This window comes from Melanerpes formicivorus, unplaced genomic scaffold (assembly GCF_026170545.1).
Source record: "Melanerpes formicivorus ecotype bairdi unplaced genomic scaffold, bMelFor1.0.p_v2 SCAF_65, whole genome shotgun sequence".
Lineage (NCBI taxonomy): Eukaryota > Metazoa > Chordata > Aves > Piciformes > Picidae > Melanerpes > Melanerpes formicivorus.
Genome location: NW_027142417.1, coordinates 1,094,869 through 1,118,358, shown reverse-complemented (window position 1 = coordinate 1,118,358; position 23,490 = coordinate 1,094,869). Strand labels below are relative to the sequence as shown.

The following is a 23,490-nucleotide window of genomic DNA, read 5'->3' as shown; positions in this document are numbered from 1 at the left end:
GCCTTTGAGGAACTCCTGTCTGTCAGTGGTTTGTTGTTTTACTAAAGGACAGCCCTTACAGTAGAGCAATTCCTTTCATTTCCTCTGCTAATCTGTATGAAATTGAAGACGCAAATGCCAGCCCACAAACCATTCACACAAACCAAGCCTCTTGTCCTCCGCAAGTGCAGAACTGCACAAAGCTGGCTGATCTTTGCAGTCACCGTTCCCAAATGCTACCAAAAAGACCCCTGACCAACCTTAGGCCAGAAGGAGAAGGCAAAGGTTCTCTCGTGAAGCAGCTGAACCACAGAGGGATCCCCATCCTCCATGTAGAACCCATCGCGTGTTTCGTCCCTCGCGGTGCTCATGGAGGCGTTGCTTTCTTCATCAAAATTCTTACCCTGAGAAACTGCTCCTGCTGAATGACAACCATGACCAGGCATTAACTGCAGACCATCCCAGCCACCCGACGCCAACCTAACGAGACAGGTTAAGACAACCAGGCTTGACAACAATGCTTCTAACTCAGGCTTTTGTTCAGTAATTACTGCAGCAGGGCCTCAGCCTTCTGCGTTTGGCACCGAGATCACGCCTGTTGGCTCAGAAAGCTACCCAGGAAATCATCCCCTGGGGGGGAATACCCCACTGCTGCTGGGTGGGTTTGATGAAAGCTTATCTAGCCACCTGATACATGGAAGGGCAGAGGAACTGCTACATGTAGCCCATCCTGAGCTCCAGAACGGCTCAGTGTGTGCCACTTACCAGCTGGCACAAGTGACAACAGCTGTGGGGCTCACGCGAAGCAGACAGAATTGATCTGACCAACACATTACCTTCAGGTTGGGAGGATTCTTCTGATTTATCATCATCATCCAGTTTCTCCTCTTCGTCCTCCTCTGAACCTTTCTCAGAAATAGATTTTGGGTCTACGTCTGTGCTCACTTCTATGTCCTTCAGTTCACATTTAACAGAGCCAGGCTCAGCCTCAGCATCACAGTCCTGTTTAGTGTCCTTATCTGCAGTATCCGTCTCCTCTTTGATATCAGACTTTTCTTTGGCTGCTGCGTTTTCAGACCCTTCAGCTTTAGACTCCGTTTGTTCTGTGGTCTTTTCTTCTTGTACTGGTGTGGATGGGACAATAGGTGGTGTCTGACTGCAGCCAGCACCCAGGGGGTTTACACAAGAGACAGGGTTTGCAGCACCCGTCCCCCTGTTTTGAGCAAAGTTTTTGTGAGCCTCGAGAAAAGAGAGTTCAGGATCGTTCAGAATGTGATAATCTGTCCTACTGACTCCATGTTTAGCAGCACCAACCAGCAAGTCTTTGTCATGTTTACCACACTCCCACCACTCTGGCAGGTCCAAGCTTGGTTGGCAAAGCTTTAGCCTCTCACCCAGCTGCGGGTGATGGAGAACCTGTTCCCGGATCTTCCGCAGCAGCTCTATGCGATATAAAGTCCTAGAAGCACGTTCCTCTGTGATGGGCTCGATCAGCGTGGAGAGATCAGGTGGCTCTGCAATGACAGCCATTAGATTGTGTTAGGTGGACACCCATTTCATTACACCTGGCCAAGAGGTTTCAACAGTCTGTCTCTCAAGGCTCATGTTGATTCCCACACTCAGCCTGAACTTACCATCGTCGGGTTTGACCGGCATCCTGCACACTCTCCTACACATGTTCACAAAGCCATTGAAATACTTCTCCAGGCTTTCATCAGACTTTTTGTCAAGCCTAGCAAAGGCTCTGAACTGATTCCAGTCAAACTGATGTTTCACAGGATCAAAAATAACTCCAAAAGTAGACACCACACGATAAAAATCAGCTTCTTCTCTTCTCGTCCATCTAGGCAAGAAAGAAGCAAGAAGTGAGGCCAAGTGAATAAACCAGAGTCCAAACGTGGTTTGGATGCCCCCAAGCTCCTTTAATTTACTCTCTCAAAAGAGAAGAGTGGTACTGGTGACACAAAAGCAAAAAGTGCTCTCCGTAACTCCCTGGAAGGAGATTGGAGTGAGGTGGGGGTTGGTCTCTTCACTCCAGTATCAGGTGGTAGCCTGAAATTATGCCAGGGGAGGTTTAGGTTGGAGATTCAGATTTCTTTCCTGCAAGAGTGGCCAGGGACTGGGATAGGCCGCCCAGGGAGGTGGGGGAGTCACCACCCCTGCAGGTGTTCAAGAAATGCATGGACATGGCACTGGGGACATGGTTTAACATCCATGGTGGTGTTAGTTTGGCGGCTGGACTTGAGCATCTTAGGGTCTTTCCAACCAGAACATTTCTATGATTCTATGAAATCAGATTTACAGAGAGATCCCCCTGAGAAACTCACTTCTGTCGTTTCTCAGTGATTATGGCTTCCCTTTCTGCCTCCAGTGCCCTCACTTCCTCCCGAGGCCGACGTCTCCTGCGGTCAGTCTTCATTAGTGCCTCTTGCCTCATTTGTTGCCTTTTATAGCTGCGCTGATAGGCAGTAATGAGGCGACGCAGCCGGGTAGTCAGGGTTGAAGTGTTGGGCCAGTAGAGTTGGCCTAACTCAGAGTTGCTTTCGCTGTGCTTGCCTGGAGAATAGAGAAGTGTTTGTGCGCTGCAAACCCACCACTAACCACTGCAAAGTTTCTATGGCTCGAACTGAATCCCTGTTTTATCAGATAAGAACCCACGCCTCATTAATATTGGTGCATAACAAATTAGCAGCAGGGTTAACTACACTGGTAGGAGATAAAGAACAAAAATCAAACCATCCAGCTCCAAGAGCACAAAAATGCTTGTGAAGCATTCAGAGATAACCATCAAGCATCATTATTTAATGTTGGGAATGCAAACATATTATGATTACTGCTAAGCACTTAAATTAATGCAATGCATCTTTAAATATATTGCTAAGAAGACGGCCCTGCCTCTGAGGAAACACCTACACTGATGATTTTCCACTTTATTATTCTCACTTAAACTTGGCATTTTTCCTCCACACTGAGGAAACAACAGATCTCTAACTTTCCAAGACTGTCGTCGTGAGAACATCAACGGCAGCGTTATGAAACATCCGGTCTTTATCGCCGCAGTTTCTAATGTAATTAGAAACCCAGAAAGCCATACTGTGGATTATTGTTCAAAGGCAGTAAATAAGTGTTTTGGAAGATGTGAAGCATGAAGAGAGATTTGGCAGGAAAAAGTTGACTGGGGTGTTTTCCCAAAGCACCACCTATCCCCCTCCTCTGCTAACATAAACAGTCAACCTCTCAAAGTCTTTGCTGTAGTCTCTGGTAACATAAACAGTCCACCTCTTACTTAATGTCTTTGCTATAGTCTTACTTGGGTGTATTTCTATGGACTCCTCTTTGTCTTCTGGAGGTGAGTTTGCAAATTCCTTGGGGAGAAGACAGAAATTTCAGTTATCATTTCAGGAGAAAAATGACAACAACACAGCAGCAAACAAGCTTTGTTATTTGGTAGCTCACAAACATAAGAACTACAATCTGGTAGCTCTCATACTTAAGAACAGCACATTAGGACAAACAGGGATGAGGCCTTGAGCAATCTGGTCTAGTGGAGGTTGAGCCTGTCAGTGGCAGGGAGGTTGGAACTAAGTGATCTTCAAGGTCCCTTCCAGCCCAAGCCATTCCATGGATCAGCTATAATTATGTGTTTGTAATTACATAAGGATGGGAGTTCTTACATCAATTTCATCCTTGAAGGGAGTTCTGGTCGGCTTGTATTCTGGATCTTCGTCCTCTCTGTCAAAGTCGCCACTATAAAACATTGAAAAGCAATATTCTGGGTTTGAGAGGCAGCTGATTTTTCTGGACAAAGGCAAACAAAAAGCCCCAGAAGCCATCAGCACGGCGCACCAAAGTCACACGTTGCTATTTCATGCTCCACCGTGGAAACAATTCCATGTACTTTTTACATCATATGATCACTTCGGCTCCTCAGGCGAGATGTAAGCAAAAGCTGACATCTGAACTGCTGCCAACATATACAACGCTGATAAAGTTTATTAATTTTTTTCATGTCCTCCTTACCCATCGCCACCATCTGCTAACATGTCTGTCCCCCTCTGCTCAGCGGCGATGGCCTTTGCGTCAGGCATGCCAACCCGTTCCAGAAAGCACAGCGCGGGGTCAGCTCGCATGGAGTTGTACTTCTCGTAACCTGCGTGCGGAGAGACAGACAAAGCCCTCTCAGAAGCTATGACCTGCTATGAATGGAAGGGGTTTAGGCAGTAAAAGTGCAATTTTCTGGATTCATTTATTTATTTTTCAGTAAAACAAAGGAGCTGTCACTGTGCTGGAAACAAGCATCGCTTTCCTCCAAGGCAGCTTTTCAATTCCTGCGAGGACAGGCTGAAAGAGTGAGACCTTAAAGCTGCATTTCCATATCTGAAGGGGAGGTAAAGGTAGGCTGGAGAGGGACCGTTTAGAAGGGCTTGTAGTGACAGGACAAGGGGCAATGGTTTGAAACTGGAGCAGGGGAGATTTAGGTTGGACATCAGGAGGAAGTTTCAGCACAATGAGAGTGGTGAAACACTAGAACAGGTTGCCCAGGGAGGTGGTTGAGGCCCCGTCCCTGGAGACATTCAAGATCAGACTTGATGTAGCCCTGGGCAGCCTGATATTGTAGTTGGAGGTGTCCCTGCTGCGTGCAGGGGGGTTGGACAAGCTGACCTTTGAGGGTCCCTTCCAACCCAATGCAATCTGTGAAGCTGTAAATCCCATCAGCACCAAAACATTTTCACACTGATAACATGAACAAACTGTAGATGCCGCAGAAAGCAACTGAATGTCTTTACAAGGTAAAGCAACAATCCTTCACAAGTGAAAAACTTCTTGGAGTTTCCTTTATGCCTCCAAAATTCCACACTCCCTACTGGAAAGGTGCAGATGCAAATGGAAGCACAGACACCCAGAGAGGTTTTCTCTAGCTGCAGCCCTGCTGGAAGCCTCAGCACAGGCTGGAAACCCGCTGTATACATGGGCTGTGCGTAAGGCCAACGAACCTGTCTCATTAGGTTTAGGATGATGCATGTCAGTAAGATGACACTGTTCCCTCTATGGTTTTCAAACTGCTGTTTGCTTTTTTACTGCCCAACTTGACTAGATGGAAAATGGCAGATCCCAACAGTGCACTGCAGGAAAATGATTTTTAGACTAGACTTGCCTCAGCTGAGCCCACAAAACAGAGCTGCTGTACATAGGCAGAACAGCACAATTCAATTAGGATTTGTACTACAACACACTGCTCCTAACTGCTGTAGAGCCTCAAGCCAAACTGTAATCATGAAAGGTTTTATAAGCCATCATTCTCCCCTTTAGTCAGGCTGGGCTGCTGAGAATACCTCTGCGACCTCCAGAGAATTGGGATTATAATCAGGAATCGCTCACTGTATATATCATGCCAGCTCTGCATCCCCAGCCTTTCAAAGTTAACAAGGCTGCATCCCACTCAAGGGAGCCGGGAGTTCTCAACACTGACATTTGTGAAATATTGCTTGGAACAAAGCCCAGGAGGCACTTGTACAGATTAATAGCAGAGGTTAAGCCCACCGTCCACTTTGACACTGGTTGGCAGAGTTAGCAAGTGAAGCAGCGCTGGAAGCAAAGTTTATGGAGATCTATCTTACTATTTGGCTATTATTTAAACAAATATGGTTTTGTTTTATTTACAGCCAAGAAAGTAATGTTTTCTTCTCAAATGTTCTGCAAACATTTAAAAACAGCATCTGATATTTACAGCTCATATTAGGTTTTTAACACAGGCAAGAGAAAAGAGAGGGAAGGCAAAAAAAAAAAGGGAGACACAAGCCAACAGTTCCTTGGAACAATACTTGTTAATATTATGACTGAACAGTCCTACACACAGAAAGCTTCACAACTGAGTTTTGTTCAGAGTGAGACATCACTTACCATGTTTGAATACTCCAATTAAAAGGGATTTATCCGCCTCCTTATCCCACCAGTCTGCAGGAACTTCAGCATGGAATGGCTCAGGTATCCACACGTCCACTTCACTGTGAAGAAGGCATTATTTACATTCTCACTGCTATTACCAGACCAAAAAAAACCCAAAACCCCAAAACCCAGCAACATACAGCCCCAAAGGTGGTTCACAGTATCTGGTAAAGAAAAATTTTGAGGGGGGGGCAAAAAAAACCCCAACCCCAAACCAACAAACTAACAACAACAACAACCCCCAGCCAAACCAAAGCACAAAAAAAGCCCCAAAAGCAAAAGCCAACAGAGAAATTTTAAACTCTGGAAAACATTCAAGTGCCCAGTTAAAAATAAATAAATAATAAATATAATTCAATGAAGACCAAAACCAAAAAGCCAGCAACAACAATCCAACCAACCTCCCCTTCCCCAAACACCCCAGAAAGAACACCCCCCTCACCATTAGGCTGTTCTGGGAGGACAATGAGAAAGGTTATCCAAAGAGGATTCATTTAAGGTCCCAGGATATATTTGTTTAATTATTTTTTTTTTAAATGGAGCTAGACTAATCATTTAGCATTAGCAGAGCTGAAAATCCACTGCTGTCACTTCCCACATCGTTCCCTCCCCCAAGAAAATTACCCACGGCGCTTGATAAAATAATGAGGCTGCTCGAGCCCAGACATTTAAGAGATAAAGTGTGACAACCTTTAAATGCTACCTTATTACAGTACCTGTGCTTTATAAAAGCCAGCCTCACACAGCAGAAAAAAAAATAAACCTGCACTTGCACTAACCTTGAGTCAGCACCCTCTAAGATCTTGTCTGCTTGGTCCCCTATAACTTCTTGTCGTAGATAGTAGAGCATGCGGACACGCAGCAGGACCCTGGAGAGGAAGGCAGAGGGGGGAAAAAGTTCTTAACTTCAGGACTGTTTGCCAACAGTGGCTTTTGGCAGCTGCTGCTGTTCATCCATCATCCTGCCAAGGCTGATTAGCCATGCTGTATGGTAGGCTTGAAGCGTGACAGATGGTGGCACATAATCACCTCTGTGTGGTGCTTTCTGCTGGCTTCCAACAGGCCTGCCTGGCAACCGCTTACACTGCACAGAGAGGGACCCAGCTCAGCCCGGCCCCGGCGCATTTCATTTAGTTCTACCTAGTGCAGCTTGTGAAGTTTAGACACGTACTCTACCACTGCCTCTGAAGTATTGAAGCAAGTTTGTAAACAACTGAGCAGATGGCTTTCAGTAACTGTTCTGCTTCATTATCTCATAAAATTTCCTCAGCTGCTGCCTTAATACCATTTTTGGAAGCACATCAGAAGTTGTAGGAATAAACGAGATATAAAATCTGGTTTTACTACCTTACAATAAACCCTCAATATGGAATGTCAGGTTTTTCAGATTATACAACTTTCTGCTTCCCAGAATGGGGGGGAACAAAAATAATCCCCCATTTCCCTTGGGACACATTAACTATTTTTACTCTTTTAAGCTCAAACTGCTCTTTAATTTTACCTGTGCCCAGCCTAACTGCTACAAGGAAGTGAAAAAAAGGATAATCTTTGTTGCCCATGTTTATTTCCGCCCCCCCTCCTTTCTCAGGTTTGGAAGTGCTGTCAGGTGGTGTGGTCACACTTGAAGCTGGCAGGAGAGAGGATGGCAGACTGGCTTTTCAAGGAGACTAGAGAAGAGGTCATCTCTGTAGCCAAAGGATCTACCTGGAAATAATCCCCGCTCGCCGATGTTTACCCAATTCAGGGCACCCCCTGCTGCCCTGTTCACGAAGTAAAAGCAGGGCCAGCTGAGATGGGGAGTACTCAGCCTGCCCTCTCACTGTACCCAAATCCATCATGGCAACTGTTGAACTGCTGCTGCTCAGAGAACAGGGAGGGTGACCAGGGAGGCAGTAATCTGATCACCAGCTTGCATGAAAAATTTAGACCACCACCAGTTTTGAGAGCTCCTCATCAGAGATCTGATGCGAGCGCAGCAACACCCGCTCTTACACGTGTTATTCAAGCAGCCCTCAGAAGAGCAGGGATTTGAATGAAGGTCATGTCTGCAATTCAAAACATGTCAGACATGCTTCTTTTTGTAGGCATGATAACTGGGACCAGTAAGGTGTCCCCGCTCCCTGTGTGGCTATGTAAATAAGCTGTTGAGGGTCTCTGTCATCTTAGTATTAAGCAATAACAGCTGTTACATCAAGCCAAAGAAGAGGAGCAGGGGAAAAAAACACCAACCAATATCAACCAAAAACCAGAGGCTCTCTGCACCTCTCTGGAGTCCTATGCATGAAAACAGGACACACGTGACAGAAGGACAGGTCACCAGTTCCTATCAAGCCAATTTCTACAGCTACCTATGGAAGGGTATCACTTAGATTATTAACTGGCCTCCATCTCTGCTTGATTTCACCTAGGCTACACACGCTGCTTCTACAATTCACTTAGTCCTGGTGGATCTGGGAAGTGAAGGAAAAAGAAGCCACCTGAAAACATCCCTGCACACTTGCCAGTCTCCCCAGTCCCTGTCATTTTTCTCCTTGTGCTATTACAGAAACAATGCTTTTAAAAATTAATTTAAGCCTGATCTCCAAACTGATCTAACAAGCAACGAGGACATGTTACCTGGGAGATTAAAATAATGCTATAGGAAAGGATCAAATTACTTTAAGCACAAGTGAAATGTAATAACATCTGAGAAACAGTTCAGACAAACCCAGCAAGCAGTTGGTTTGGCAGTGCACTTGCTAACGTAATTCTGTAAGTATCTGTTTTCATCAGCTGAGAATTAAGCTTGGTTAGCATCTGGAAATGAGCAAATAAACCCCCTGAATGCCTTTCCTCCTTCACACCACACCCCCTATTGACAGGCCACAGGTAGTTTTCCAATCCATCACTTCTTTCCAATAATCAGTGTTAGCAGGACACAGGATATATGGAAGCCACCAAAGCAATCACAACCTTCCAGTAACACTGTGTTACATCTCAATGGCTCATGTATGACGAACAGTACAAAACCAAACCCCCAAACACAAAACCCAAACAACCTCCCCCTACCAACCCCCAAGCAAGTTATTTCTGGGACAAGAATTAGCTTCTGTGTCTATACAGGAGAATATAAGTAAGCAAAACTGAGAGGGAGAACCAGGATGCTAACACAAAAATAACTAAGACTGCAACCCAAAAGCTACAAGAATGCAAGAGAGGCTCTTAAGAGACATTCATGCAACAATAAACCAACATAACATCAAATCAAAACACAATTATCTTCATCCCCAAAGGCTTCCAGCTCAGTAACATGTTTAGAATTTCAACAATCCAATCAAGGCTCTGATTCAGGTAAGGGCTGGGTGAGGAAGTTTAACCCAAACAAAGGAGAAAAAAGTAGTACTCTGTACAATGTGAAGAGCAAGAGAGCAGGGCAGAAAATCAAGGAAGAGATACACCCACCCATCAGGGAGTTACTACATGAAACTCTGGAAACTAAGATCTGGATATTTGAGTTTTGTATCTAAGGAACAGAAGATTGAGGACATTGGTCTGAGAGACCCCACAAGAAGGGTAAGAAACAAACAGCTTTTGTTTAAAGAGAGCCAACTGTCAAGAGAAACAGACTTTGCGGGGAGGGGGAATCTTTATGTGGTAAAAGGAATAACCCCATGTGATTCCTTTCTTATTTAGCAAGTAGGAAACAGTTTTTCTTCAGAACTGTGATTTAAGCACTGATCAGTCATAAAGAGCTTACACAAGTATCCAGATATCTGTTAAGATGATTATCCCCAAATTAAAATGTAATAATGGCTTTTACATCCTATTAAACGGCCTTGAATTCTATTAAAAGCAGCCAAAAGAAGTTGTGGGCTTTCCAAAAGCACGTAGTAAAAACCCTCTAAATGAAATACTCATTAATACTTACTTATTACAGTGATGTTTGAGATGTTTCCTGTAGCTGTCCTCTTGAAACAAGACATCTGGGTTGCAGGTTGTGAGCCAATCGGCGTCTTGCAGCATTGGCTGTGAACTCTGGGCTTTTACTTTCTTGCCTTTCCTCCCTCTGGGCACTGGTGCAGACAGACCTACAGCAAACCCCAATATTTCTTAGACAATCTCAGTAGGAGAGCTCTCACCCCAATCCACACCCCAATCACACATTTCAAAGCCAAGTATCACTGCTCCACTAATTCCTTTGTGGGCAAAACAACCACGGGGGGGAGGTGGGGGGGGGTGAAAAAAAAATCCCCAAAGAAAACCCTGAAGTGCAACATAATTCAGTACAGAACATTGCAAATCACAAAACCCACCAAAACTTTCATGCAAATCGAGGTGTGAAGATTGCAAACATTCAGAGCGCTCGCCAGAAAATGGTGTTACATAAATATTGCTTGTTAAAGCTCTCATGAGTCTGAGGGGCCATAAGGAAAGAAGCTTCCTGATTTATGGCAATTTGAGAGAGATTAACTCCAGCAGTAGGTGCCACTTGTGCTAGAATACACGTTCAGAACTGACTTCAGGCAACGAGCTTCTACCAAGTGTCTCGGGGAGACTTCCCCTTTAAGTACAGACCAAGTCAAAGCCCACCTTACTCATAAAACCTGACAAGATCCTAGGACATGTCAGAATGGCTCTGGTTTAAACTAAGGGGATAGCACGACTGAAGCAATTCTTCCCTATTTACCGGCATCATCATTTGATTGTGGGAGACATACCGGAATGATTAACCAAAGCTCGAGTTTGCCCATCTGCAGTTGGAGTGATCAGATCCCAGATGAAACTTTTGATATTTTCATCCCCTTTGTAGTGATTAAGACAATACACCAGGATAGTCCGGCAGATGGTTTCCACATCTTGCTCTGTGAGCTGACGTTTATAGCGCCCGTGCGAGAGGATGTCAGTCCACCGGCCCCAGCTAGGAGAAAAAACACCTTCAGTACGGCAGCCAGGGCGCTGGTGGTGTGTAATTTGTGAGTTTTAATTTAACTCCTGGTGCCAAGTGAGCTGGGACCTCCCGTGCTAGCACTAATGCCTTTCGCATTCGCAGGCTCCGCCAGGGAATCCAACCGCCAGCACCAAAGAGTTAAGAATGTTTATTTTACAGAACAGGCAATAAGTTCACTGCTCGTAAAGCTGCAGTTGGAACTACCCTTAAAATAATAAAGTACATATGTTTAACTCTAATGGTCCCAGTAAGCTACAAAGAGGAAATTCAAGCAATTCCTGCAATCATGGGATTTGGGGAATCGTTCTTATTTTGATCCTGAAATCCATTATTAGCGATTGCTGCACGCTGCTTCCTAAAATCAAGCCGGCCGCTCTGAAGCCCACCCTGCCAGCAGCCAAGCATAGCTACTTGCTTGCAAAGAGGCAGAATTCAGGTCGGTAAAGCCAATGGGGGGAAGGATAAAATATCAAACAGCTGAATTTAAGTGGTGCCAAAATACCAGGATCTATGTTGAAAACCTCTAGCCTGACTGCTGGTTTGACAACCACCTTGCTCTTTACAAATGCTCTTTGTTATTGTCCACAACGCTTAGAAAAGAGAGATTAAACCTTGATAGCTCAGGAGCTCTTTAACCCACGAGAAACCAGAAACTAATATTCCATCATCACAAAACTACTTATCCCACTAGTGAGCTCACAGCCATCTGAGACACTCTGATACTTCAAGCTAAGTAACATACATATATATAAGCAACTTTATGTATATAGAGCAACTTAAAATCTCACTGCTGTGTACACAGTGCCAAGGTTACACAGTGAGAGACTGTGAACGTGTCCAAGAGAAGGAGGACTTCTTTACTAGTTATCAGTTCAGTTCTTTAGCCACAAACAGTGTGTTTAATCCTTACCCATAAACCAGCAAGTTCTTCTCCACCCTGAAACATTCACTCCTTGCATAACCCTGTGACTTGTCCTGAGGCCTGCGGGGCTTTGTGCTAGGCTTTTCCTCAGAATCGCTATCCAGGTCCGAGAACTCCATCAGTTCATCCTCTTTGACTGCACTGTAGAGTCTGGTCTGCTTTCTGACTCTTGGTGTATCAATAACTAGGTTATTCTAAAACAATGAAAATGCAGACATTTAGGAAGGAGGGGAAAAAAATCTTCAACTGAATTATACTAGCAACTGTCACAAAGCTCTTACCCTTCCATTTAGGGCATCGATATCCAGCTCAGCTTTCTTTGCCCACTTCTGCCAAAAGTTAGGGTCATCCAAGGAAATGTCTGTCCTGTTCCCAGATGCAACAAAACTAGCCTAGTAAATGTGAAAACACATGCATTGGTCTCTTAACTGCATGCTACAAGGAACATCTGTTTTCACTGGTAAACACAATGCTTAGGACCTATGAAGTGGTAGTTTCAAGAAAGAATAAAGGTAAGCCTGGAAACTAGCATGACTGGAAATACAGATACCCCAGCACCTGTGAGGAGAGTACCCGAGACAAGTACAATTTAAGAGCACTACCATCTCTCCTGGCCACATTTCACTCCTTTTCCTCAATGTCAATGCACACCTTGGCAAACGTTGAGCCTTTCCCTTCAGATTCAATAGTAATCGTGTGCGTTCGCCGTAAGAGAATCTGATCGATATCCTCTTCGCAGAACTTAGACCCTTCATCTTCCTCATCCATCAGAGCACCATATGCCCCCTTTCGAAGGAGATCTTCTATTTCCTTCTTAGAAAGCTGTTGCACCTGGAACATGTAAGAGAAGTGGGGGGGTTGGGGTTTTTTGACACCAGCCAGTGTCTACACCTGACAGCATAACCAGACCGACTGCCCTCTTATTTAGCATTTTGAGAACTGAAACTGGAAGACAATGTGGTGTAGGTCAATGAAACATTCATGCTGCAGGCACCTTTAAGAGAAGAGTACCAACAAGAAAATTCTCAGGGTGAGGTTATATGAGTGGTCTAAACAATTTAATAATTCATTGTCACCCAATCTCTTTAGCTCTGATAAGTGCTAAATGCCTCCTGGGAGTAGATTTAACTTATTAACCTGACAAAAAGCTCAAGCCAAAGAAGCTCAAAGCAAAAAGGCTACCCCTGAAAAAGTTGACAAAAAGAACTCCAAGCAGTATCACAGTGTAACTAAGGTTGGAAAGGACCTCGAGGATCATCGAGTCCAACCTATCAACACAGACCCCATGACTAGACCATGGCACCAGTGCCAGGATGAACATCACGACAAGGGTAGAATGATGAGAATGGATGAGGATGGAGGGAACATGACTCCACCTGCCCCCTCTTGTCAATGAATGAGCCATCAGATAGGCTGAACCTTGCCTTGAATGAACTTTAAAATCCATACTCCCCCTGACCACCACCCCTCTCCAGCTGAACACAAGTGTTGCACACTCAGAGCACTTGCTGATCATGCACCTTAAGATGTTAATTCTCACCCCGTTTGTGGCGTTTTCTCTTCCACTCATAGACTGCAGCACAGCCTTATCAAGGCCAAGCTTCAGGCTGGCTTTGTCAAACATTTCCCTCTCGTAAGAATTCCTTGTTATCAACCTGTAAATTTTCACTGATTTGCTTTGTCCTATTCTGTGGCACCGTGCTTGAGCCTGATAAAACAAAGGCAGATACTCAGTTACAGGTGACAGAAGGAACAAAAGGCACAAAATAATCAGAGAACTTACTTTAAAACAGGACTTGGAGAGAACTAGAAGTTACTGCTTTCAATATGAATGATAATCTTTATGTTTTTTTAAGAGAGGGACAACAGATAATTTCTCTTGCAGGAGAAGGAAATTTCACATCCAAAAGGCAAAGAAAACTTTTCACCGAAATCACCTCTTGTAAAATTACCTGGAGGTCGTTTTGGGGGTTCCAGTCTGAATCAAAAATGATGCAGGTATCAGCAGCAGTAAGATTAATGCCCAAACCTCCTGCCCTTGTGCACAGCAGGAAAACAAACCTATCAGAATCAGGTCTTGAAAACCTGTCAATAGCTGCCTGCCGCAAGTTGCCTCTCACTCGGCCATCAATTCGCTCATACGGGTACCTGGAAGGAAGGTGCATTGTGAGGAGAACTTCACTGCCATGGCATTGCTGCTTTGTAAGCACACACACACACACCTAGAGAAGGCCACACAGGAACACATCCAGGCAGGTTCTGAATGTCTCCATAGATGGAGACTCTGCCACATCTCCAGGCAGCCTGTTCCAGGGCTGTGTCACCTTCAAATCTAAGAAGTTCCTCCTCATGTTTAGATTGAGCTTCTTATGTCCAAGCTTGTGCCCTTTACCCCTTGTCCTGTCATTGGGCACCACTGAAAAATGACCGGTCCCATCCTCCTGGCACCCACTGTTGAAGTATTTATGAGATCCCCCCTCAGCCTTCTCCTTTCCAGGCTAAAAAGCCCCAATTCTCTCCATCCTTCCTCACAGGAGAGACTTCATAGACTCAGATTGCATTGAGCAGGAAGGGAAGGCCATGCTGTCCAACACCCACTGCAGTCAGCAGGGGCATATCCAACTAGATCAGGCTGCCCAGGGCCACATCAAGTCTGATCTTGACCGTCTCAAGGGACAGGGCCTCGACCACATCCCTGGGCAGCCTGTTCCAGTATTCTGCCACTCTCATAGTGCAGAACTTCCTCCTTATGTCCAACCTAAATCTCCCCTGCTCCAGCTTTAAACCATGGCCCCTAAAACCATTTCATCCCCTTTCAGCAGGGATTACTCCCAGGTTACACCCTGTGGCCAGGGAGGAAGGCAGAGTTTATTTAGCATGGTATGAGATTGTTGCTCTCACCGTCTTTGAATGAGGTAGTCTTCCAGTATGTCCAAGCAGCGCACCATCTGGGAAAAGATAAGCACCCTGTGGCCACCAGCCTTCAGTTTTGGCAGCAGCTTGTCAATCAGCACTAGCTTGCCAGCAGCCTGGATCATTGCCTGGAGCTGAAAATCTGGAGAGTCGGCATTGTGTGTTTCTTTAAACTCTTCCAAAATTTTCTCTTCAGCACCTGCAAAGATTGGACAGCAAAAACATGAGCGCTGCAGAGGGCTTTATTAATAAACAATGAGCTCCCCTTCAATACCCTGCCCAAACTGCAGGAATGCTTTAAGCCCTGGGTGAATAAACACTCAGAAAAAAAAAAATATGAAGCTGAAATTTAAAGCAAACATATAGAGCAACAGCAGAAATAAAAGAGAACTTTGAGGCTTCCCTTCCTTCCTTTTTTATTCCCTGCTTTTAAACCCTTCCCTCAAGAAATACAATTGTTTGAGGTGCAAAGTAATGAAAAATAAAGGAAAAAATAAAGGGAAAAAAAGGGGGAAAATAAAGGGGAAAAAAGGGGGGAAATAAAGGGAAAAAAAGGGGGGAAATAAAGGGAAAAAAAGGGGGGAAATAAAGGGAAAAAAAGGGGGGAAATAAAGGGAAAAAAAGGGGGGAAATAAAGGGAAAAAAAGGGGGGAAATAAAGGGAAAAAAAGGGGGGAAATAAAGGGAAAAAAAGGGGGGAAATAAAGGGAAAAAAAGGGGGGAAATAAAGGGAAAAAAGGGGGGAAATAAAGGGGGAAAAAGGGGGGAAATAAAGGGGGGAAAAAAGGGGGAAATAAAGGGGGAAAAAGAGAAAAAATAAAGGAAAAAAGGGAAAAAATAAAGGAAAAAGGGAAAAAATAAAGGAAAGGGAAAAATAAAGGGAAAAAGGGAAAAATAAAGGGAAAAAGGGAAAAATAAAGGGAAAAAGGGAAAAATAAAGGGAAAAAGGGAAAAATAAAGGGAAAAAGGGAAAAATAAAGGGAAAAAGGGAAAAATAAAGGAAAAAAGGGAAAAATAAAGGGAAAAAGGAAAAAAATAAAGGGAAAAAGGAAAAATAAAGGGAAAAAGGAAAATAAAGGGAAAAAAGGAAAATAAAGGAAAAAAAGGAAAATAAAGGGGAAAAGGAAAATAAAGGGGGAAAAGAAAAAATAAAGGGGAAAAAGGAAAAAAGGGAAAAAGGAAAAATAAAGGGAAAAAGGGAAAAAAGAAAAAATAAAAAGAAAATAAAAAATAAAGGGGAAAATAAAGGGGGAAATAAAAGAAGTAAAGGAAAAATAAAAGAAGTAAAGGAAAATAAAGGAAAAAATAAAGGAGAATAAAATAAAGTAAAAATAAAGAAAAAGAAAAATAAAGAAAACCAAAGGAAAAATAAATAAAAACAAAGAAAAAATAAGAAAAATTAAGAAAAATTAAGGGAAAATTTAGCTATGAAACTATATTCCAACTGCTCCAATGGATTTTCTGTCCTTTTTCACACGAAAGAGAAAAGATGATGTTTCCTCAGGAAAACACAAAGGCAAATCACATTTCATGTCTGTGCCTCCAAAACCTACACCAGGTTTAAACACGTGCATGACCTGGATCTGCTCCTGCCATTATTTAGAGTCAAAATCCAAACAATGAAAAAACTCATTTTAAGGGGGGTGGTGGGGAATAAGCAGCTGTGAAATTATCCTTTTACCTTTTCCTTAGCTTTCTTTCCTCACTGCATGTATTATTTTTCTGTTCTGTTCTGATGCTTTATTCTTTCCAGAGTTAGTATTAGTCAGAAGTTCTTTCTTGCCATCCCCTCTCTGCACAGCAGCAAATACTTCCTTCCACTCATTGCCTGAAGACTACAGACCACATTGCAAGTTTTCTCTTCAGCCTCTCTTATGCTTTGATTCCATTTTTTTATCACTTCTACAAACACTTGACTATGCCAAGAATGATCAGATTACTATTCTTGGCTCTGTAAAAGGTTCAGAATCTTGGTTCTAAGCTTATTTCACGCCCATACAAACCCTTCTTTGGAGCTGGCTTTTCCAGTCTCTCTGTTTTTGGGGGGTTTTAATGTAGTTTCTAAAATGTTTCTGGTTTCTATAGTATGCAGCTTCAATGCTGCTTTTGAATAGCACAGGGAAAGGTGGGAGGGCTGGGGGAGGAGGGGGAAGAACCACTTACTGCCAGGCTTCTGCTGAGCATCTCTCATATCCCTGCTCTGAGTAGATGCCTGTAAACAAACACGCCAACACCCGCTCCCTGTGTGAGGGCTGGTTCAGTGCCTGCTGCACTGTGGTGGCTTCTCTAGGTACTACCCCAGCAGGCTGGCTGGCAGCTTCCTAGCATCAGTGCACCTGCACTACCAACTTCTACAGGACCTGACAGACTCAGAACGTGACCACACTTGAAGGGAGTTTTACATCCTTGAATTTTCCTTGATTCCCTGTTCCAAACTTGGCTGATCTGAATGGTTTGCACACAAGGAGCGGAGCAAACAGACATTCCTTCAGGTTCCCTTCAAACATACCCCTTCCCACCTTGCAAAACAGGCAGAATTTTAGGTAGATCTCAGACTCTGCACTGAGCTCAGGTGATTTCAGGATATAGTGCATGCTGTCAAGGAGTTCATACAGAGGATCTTTAATGCCCTTTCTCAGTTACATTCATTTATTTCTTACTAAAGTGATAGCCAAATTTCCATTTCACCACTCTGAAGTAAACCAACCTGCAAATTTCAGCACCTGCAAAAGCCAACCACCTCAGCCAGGTGCACCACAACTACTCTAACACATGGGCAAGTTTCAGTGTCAGAGTTTGGCCCCAGCAAGACCCATTTCCATGACAGACCATGAGCTCCAAAGCTCTGCTCTTCCAATAACCCTCTCCAGCTAAGGCCTGGAAAGAACTGCCTTGTCATCTTCATTCCTGTGTCAATTTCAACTGCAGTTAAGTAACTACACTGAGTAGCCTCCTACCCAAAAGTTACTTGATGTACTACGTGCAGGGCTTTGCAGGGCTCCTATCCTAGCTGATTTTTAGTAGGAGATAAAGGGAAGGCTTTGGAATGTGTGCTTGGTCCATCAGGGAAATCCCTGCTTCCACTCCTAATTAGGAGGGCTCCCAGGGCTCAAGAGGGCACAAGGAACAGAGTAAGAAACCTTTCCAACATTCAGCACTGTAGGATGTCTAAGTTCAGAAGCACTCCCCACTGCTGGCTGTTGGAGACAGAGGAATGATGTTCACTTGAGAGTGGTTGCTATGGAGAAAAGAGGGAGCCTAGCTCTTAAGAGAAATGACAATGCTTGGATATTCCAGTACACCTGCAGTGCTACTTGCTCACAAACTTGGAAGAACATAAGGAAGACTCAGAGACACCTCTGGAAAAGCAGTTAAGTCTCAAGAACTTGCTACTGCAACAGATCCTTCAGCAGCAGATCACTGTGCAAGATCATGTACTAGCACTGCAAGAGCTCTTGGTAGAGCTACAATAAACTTGTGCTGTCACTAAGTACAAAGATATTAATTACCAATCAAAACAAAACCTCAGGCTTAGACAACTACAGGATGTAAAAGCCATTTTTGTCCTAGAACTACATGTCTGTTTAGTTCCATCTCCACACCAATAGCCAGGACTTGTTTGTTTTTCTCTCCCAGCTGAAGGCTTGACCCACCTGCCACATTGCTACGTGGCACCAGCAAGTCCAAACATTCAAAAGTCACAAAAATGTTATAAAGGCAGGAGTGTTCAAGAGACAAAACCACCTCCTCTCCCTTTATTAGGGTCCAGATACATCCAAAAATACTTGAGATTTTCTATAGAGCCACCTGGCTATACAGAGCAGTCTCTAACAGACAGCAAATGACACAAGAAAAAACAAAGTCACTTCTGCAGGCAACACTGCAAGTGGTACTGCTCCTGGATTGTGTTTGACAAACCAAAGCAGCAGCAAAACACTCAGTTTATTCCTTTTTTTCCCAGCAAACATGAAATAAGGAAAAGTTGCAACTAAAAAGCTGAAAGCCAAGACATGTAAAAAGCATCAAGTTCAGAAGCTCACCACCTGAACACTGTAAACTACCTTCTGGTAAAACCCTTTACATAATGGGTTGACTTAAAACAAAGAACCAGCAAACAAAAACCCTTGCAGCAGAACCACAAAGCTACTTCACTGTATGCTCATCTGAGCTTAGACACTGAGTAGCCCACCAGCAGGAAGCACTTTGGAGTAACCCTACATCACAGCTTTAGAAGAATTACTTGAGCATGAAATAATTAGATGTCATTTATGAACAACATTAAGAATTCCCCCACCCCCTATTTAAACAAAAAATGTCAAGGGAGAAAACCAACAACCCATAAGCACAGCAATATGGAAGCCATACAATAAAATACCTGAACTCACATCTGGCTCTTGAACAAACCAATCTTTCATCGTGAAGGTTATAACCAACATTAAATCAACCTTAGTACAAATCACACACGGCAAGGAAGAGGAATCGGGAAACAAGAAACCCACAGAAAGCAACCCTGCACAGAAGCTGGTGCTGCTTCCTCCAAGGGGAGATTTGATCTGACCAACACAAACAAATGGAACACCTTCAGACAGCTGTAGCTGGCTGAGTCATCATATGATTGGTCACCACAACAGGGTCCCCAGGGCAGTGGACAGAGCACCATGACTGTCAAGAGCTCAAGGAGCATCATCAAGGATGATGCTCTCAGTTGCACAATTTAGTTTTCAAGGAATGATGCTCTTGGTTGCATGATTTAGTTCTAGGTAGTCCTGCAAGAAACCAGGAGCTGGACTCAATGATCTTTATGGGTTCCTTCCACCCTGAGAGAGAGAGACTCTGATTCCAGGGAGTCGGACTCAAGGATCTTCGTGGGTTCCTTCCACCCTGAGTTATTCTTTGATTCTATAGTCCTTGCCATGGATAATCAATAGCATCACACTGAAAACCATCCATTTAAGATGATATTCACACAAACCATTTCCTGGCTAGTTAAATTAGGGAAATGAGCCAACAAGACCTTTATTCAGACCTTTATTCAACTTTTATTCAGAAATTTTAAGTCACTGTCTCATAATATCCTACGGAAAGAAAATAAATAGCAGTGAACTGTAACATAAATAGCAGTGAACTATAACTCTGAAGAAAAAACCTGTTGCATTTCTGCCAGCATCCAACAACCTGCATGGTAAGAGAAGCTTTGCTTGTCAGAAATAACTTGGTAATACCAACGCTACGGCTGCCAGGGCTAGGAAGCCTTGGGAGAAGGCAGCACAGATGCCTTCAAAAGCAGTGCTGGCCTGGCTAGCAGATATCCACTCACTCTTCCACTTGAAATAAATTAATAAAAGACACCCTAGAATAGAATTTCTACCTTAGTGAACTTCCTCACAACCACTTTTGGATAAGGAGAAGACCAGGAGGCCTACCATTAATAAGGTACGGATGATTGCAGCATTTTCTTAGCTCCATCATAGTGTTTAGAAGATTAGGAACATTTGCCTGACCCCCACCCTTGGAAAGAAAGGTGAAATTCTTCTCAAGAATAGCACGATAGTATTTCTTCTGGATATTTGTCAGCTCAACTTCAATGATGGTTTCTTCTTTGGGGGCCAGGTTCTTCTCCACATCCTCTTTGAGACGTCTCAGCATCATCGGCTTCAAGATAGCTTGGAGTTTTTGCACCTATGAAATATGTGTTTCATGAGTAACTGAATTCAAACTGCAAGGCTTCAAATGGTTATTTACCAATTCCCCTACTTCTAAAATCCTTGGTTTCTACCTCAGATCCCAAGTAGGGAGCATTTGTAAAAGACTCTTTGCTCAATGACCTAGAGACCAAGTTCTCCTTGCTGACTCAGTGCCACACACACCTCTAAAGTCAATTTTCAGTGCGCAACTCTTGTTCAGTATTTTTAGTGTATCCAGGTTTTGCAGCCTATTACTTTAGGAACCCTCCTAAATGGGAGTGGGGAGAAGAAATGTTCATTTACCTCCAAAGAATCAGCTCAGCTTTGCCTAGCTTTTGTAAAGTCCCTTACATAAAAAGCTCAAATATTCCAGACCGAAGATGAATGGCATTTAGGTTGTCCCCCAGAATTAAATAGGTTATTACTTGAAAAACCAAGTAGTGAAGTTCTGATAGAATGAAATGGTAAATTCACAATAACTTAAGTAGAGAATTAAGTGTGCAGGTGCAGTTTACCTGTTCTTCAGTTTTCAGATCACCAAACTCTTGCATGAATGTGGTTTCTGATGGGAAGCGACCTGGTTCCAAGAAGTGAAGCAAGCTAAATAGTTCTTCTACTGTATTTTGCAAAGGGGTTCCAGTAAGCAGCACTTTATGTTCCTGAAAGGTTAAGAAACAGTTGCCTAGGAATCCAACTCAATTCTTTTTCAATGGAGAAATATACAAAAGTCTCATCTTCCCCCCTCTAGGTATCTCTCATCTTTGCTTCCTCTCTCCTCCCCAGCTACTGACCCTTACAGCACTTTCCAAGACATTTCTAACTAGCATTCTCCTGGCATTCCTTCAGAAAATAACTCACTGCTTAAAGCACCTTCAAAACTCCACCAGCTGCAAGAGGTTCTACTGACTCACAACATCCCGGCCCATTCACAGACACAATGAACTTTAAATGACAAAAGAACAGCTGAAGGTAACCCATCACTTCCAGCAGAAATGCACCCATTTACCCTCCCCTTCCCCACAAGGAGCTCAGTGCATGAAGCTCTTCAGGGCTGGTCAAAGTTTCTAACATAGGGAACTTGAAGCAGATCCTGCCTTCTCTCTACACACAGGAGTATGAGCCTGGCAGAAGAAGGGGTAAAGTTGCATATTGCTTTGGAGGAGGAGCCCAGACAGATTCAGCCACCAGCCCAAGGCTAAATATTGATTTAGCAGTAGAGCAAGAACTGAAGTGAGAAGTCCCCCATCTCCATCTGCAGGCCCAGGTTTCAGCTCAGCTGTCTAAACAGCAGCCACAGTAACAAAACTCAGTTTCCCCTTCTTTGGCCAATCTGAAAGAAGCTCCTTATGGCCCCCCCACAAATAAACATCAACTGATATCAATACTGTTTGGCCACCTGACCACAGTATATCTTCAAATAAATTCCTTTGTGAAGAAATAACTATGGGGTGAATCACGTGAAAAGAGAGAAAGAACAGATTTATTTTGACTTTTTAACACAATGCCCATTATTCTCCTATGAAGACAGGCTGAGAGAGTTGGCATTGTTCAGCCTGCAGAAGACAAGGCGTTGGGGAGACCTTGTGGCCTTCCAGTACTTGAAAGGGGCTACAGGAGAGCTGGAGAGGGACTCTGTACAAAGAGACACGATGAGGGGTAATGGCTTCAAAGTGGAAGAAGCTGGATTTAGATTAGACATGAGGAAGAAACTGAGCAGGTTGCCCAGAGAAGGTGGGGAGGCTTTAAGACTGTAAGTGCTCAAGGCCAGGCTGGACAGGGCCTTGAGCAACCTGGTCTAGTAGTAGGTGTCCCTGGCACCCATGGCAGGGGTGTTGGAACCAGATGATCTTTAAGGACTCTTCCAACCCAAGCCATTTCTATGATTCTAGGTCTAAATCAATGAAGAGACAGCAGCATTCCCAAACTGAAGGCATGCATTTGCTGCCAGGTACTTCATTTAGACTCTCTCAGCTTCCCTCACTCTTGTCAGCGCCTGATGACTTGAGAAGAAAACCTTTTCCTTTACTTTTTGATGAAACCTTGTATCAGGAGTAATAAACCCCCGGAAGACACAGATGTCAGAGATGCACACACTGACCAGGTCCATCATCTTGAGTCCTTCCAGAAGCTTACAGTTCCTGTTTTTCAGCCTGTGGGCCTCATCGATGACCACGCAACGCCACGGAATGTTACGCAGCTCGGGGCAGTCAGTCAAGATCATCTCAAACGTTGTGATAATGGCGTGGAACTTGTAGGACCCCTTTATCACACGACCCTGGAAAGGACAGCAGAAGTTACACTCCCTGGCAAAGAAAGGATGTGCACTGGTTTCTTCTTCAAAAGTCATTAAGAACATGGAACAATGCTTTGGGTAAGGTACTTGAAGTCAGTCACTATTGCTGATTCAGCGTGCAAGTGCACTGCTGGCTGGATGCTAAGCATGGTTTAAACCCTGTAAAAAGGCCCAGAGAACTCATGACAAAGATGTCACACAAGCACTTCTGCTGTAAGTCACCTGGATTATCTAACATCTAAGCTAACTGCCACCACTCCATTTGTCCTTTATCCCCAACCATGGCAATTGTCTGATTCTCCTCCTAAGCCAGTTGAGGGAGAGAAGCCAGCAGAGAATGATTTGTTTTTCCGTGCCACAAATGCTTTGTCATTACTTCTTACAGGGTCAGACTCCCATGGTCATTACAGAAGGCAAGTAAAGAACACAGCAACAGGGGGAACAAAATTTTCTGCAGCATCTTGACTTGGACCCTTCTAGTTGGCTTTTGATCAACAAAATATTGCCAAAGTAACACTGAGAATCTGCACAGTAAGAGAGATTTTTTTTTCTGATGATGTTCCTTCAGGTTTCATGCTACATAATTGCTGCATCCTAAGGGGAAAGAACATGCTGAGAACAAGCACTGCTTAAATAACAAACAAACAAATATGATTTCCAACACAGGAAACACCTCAGTGCAGGCAGCATCTGTCTGAATCTCAATTTCTGAATTTGGTGCACAGCATTTAGCTTTGCTAAGAAGAGAGTTTCAAACCCAGAAAAAGTACAAATCAATTCCAGTTCATTTTGTGTATTAGACATGGAGGCAAGAAGCTAAATGTGAT

General features: G+C 43.8%; 1 protein-coding gene across 3 annotated transcripts in view; it reads right to left on the bottom strand.

Annotated features, from left to right (window-relative positions):
* CHD7 (chromodomain helicase DNA binding protein 7) overlaps positions 1-23,490 on the bottom strand; it is a 127,789-nt gene that overhangs the window by 8,704 nt on the left and 95,595 nt on the right. For 2 of the 3 annotated variants that reach the window (XM_068162455.1, XM_068162456.1), the window contains exons 13-32: positions 22,469-22,645; positions 20,886-21,029; positions 20,110-20,365; positions 14,676-14,886; positions 13,727-13,922; positions 13,315-13,482; positions 12,426-12,605; positions 12,056-12,166; positions 11,763-11,968; positions 10,623-10,822; positions 9,833-9,992; positions 6,705-6,794; positions 5,881-5,984; positions 4,000-4,129; positions 3,654-3,726; positions 3,290-3,344; positions 2,307-2,535; positions 1,614-1,822; positions 816-1,493; positions 240-400 (exon numbers count right to left, since the gene is read on the bottom strand). In XM_068162455.1, coding sequence (XP_068018556.1) covers positions 240-400; positions 816-1,493; positions 1,614-1,822; positions 2,307-2,535; positions 3,290-3,344; positions 3,654-3,726; positions 4,000-4,129; positions 5,881-5,984; positions 6,705-6,794; positions 9,833-9,992; positions 10,623-10,822; positions 11,763-11,968; positions 12,056-12,166; positions 12,426-12,605; positions 13,315-13,482; positions 13,727-13,922; positions 14,676-14,886; positions 20,110-20,365; positions 20,886-21,029; positions 22,469-22,645 — 3,738 coding nt within the window. The remainder of the gene's footprint in view (positions 1-239; positions 401-815; positions 1,494-1,613; positions 1,823-2,306; positions 2,536-3,289; positions 3,345-3,653; positions 3,727-3,999; positions 4,130-5,880; positions 5,985-6,704; positions 6,795-9,832; positions 9,993-10,622; positions 10,823-11,762; positions 11,969-12,055; positions 12,167-12,425; positions 12,606-13,314; positions 13,483-13,726; positions 13,923-14,675; positions 14,887-20,109; positions 20,366-20,885; positions 21,030-22,468; positions 22,646-23,490) is intronic. The other variant, XM_068162457.1, reaches the window with a different exon arrangement.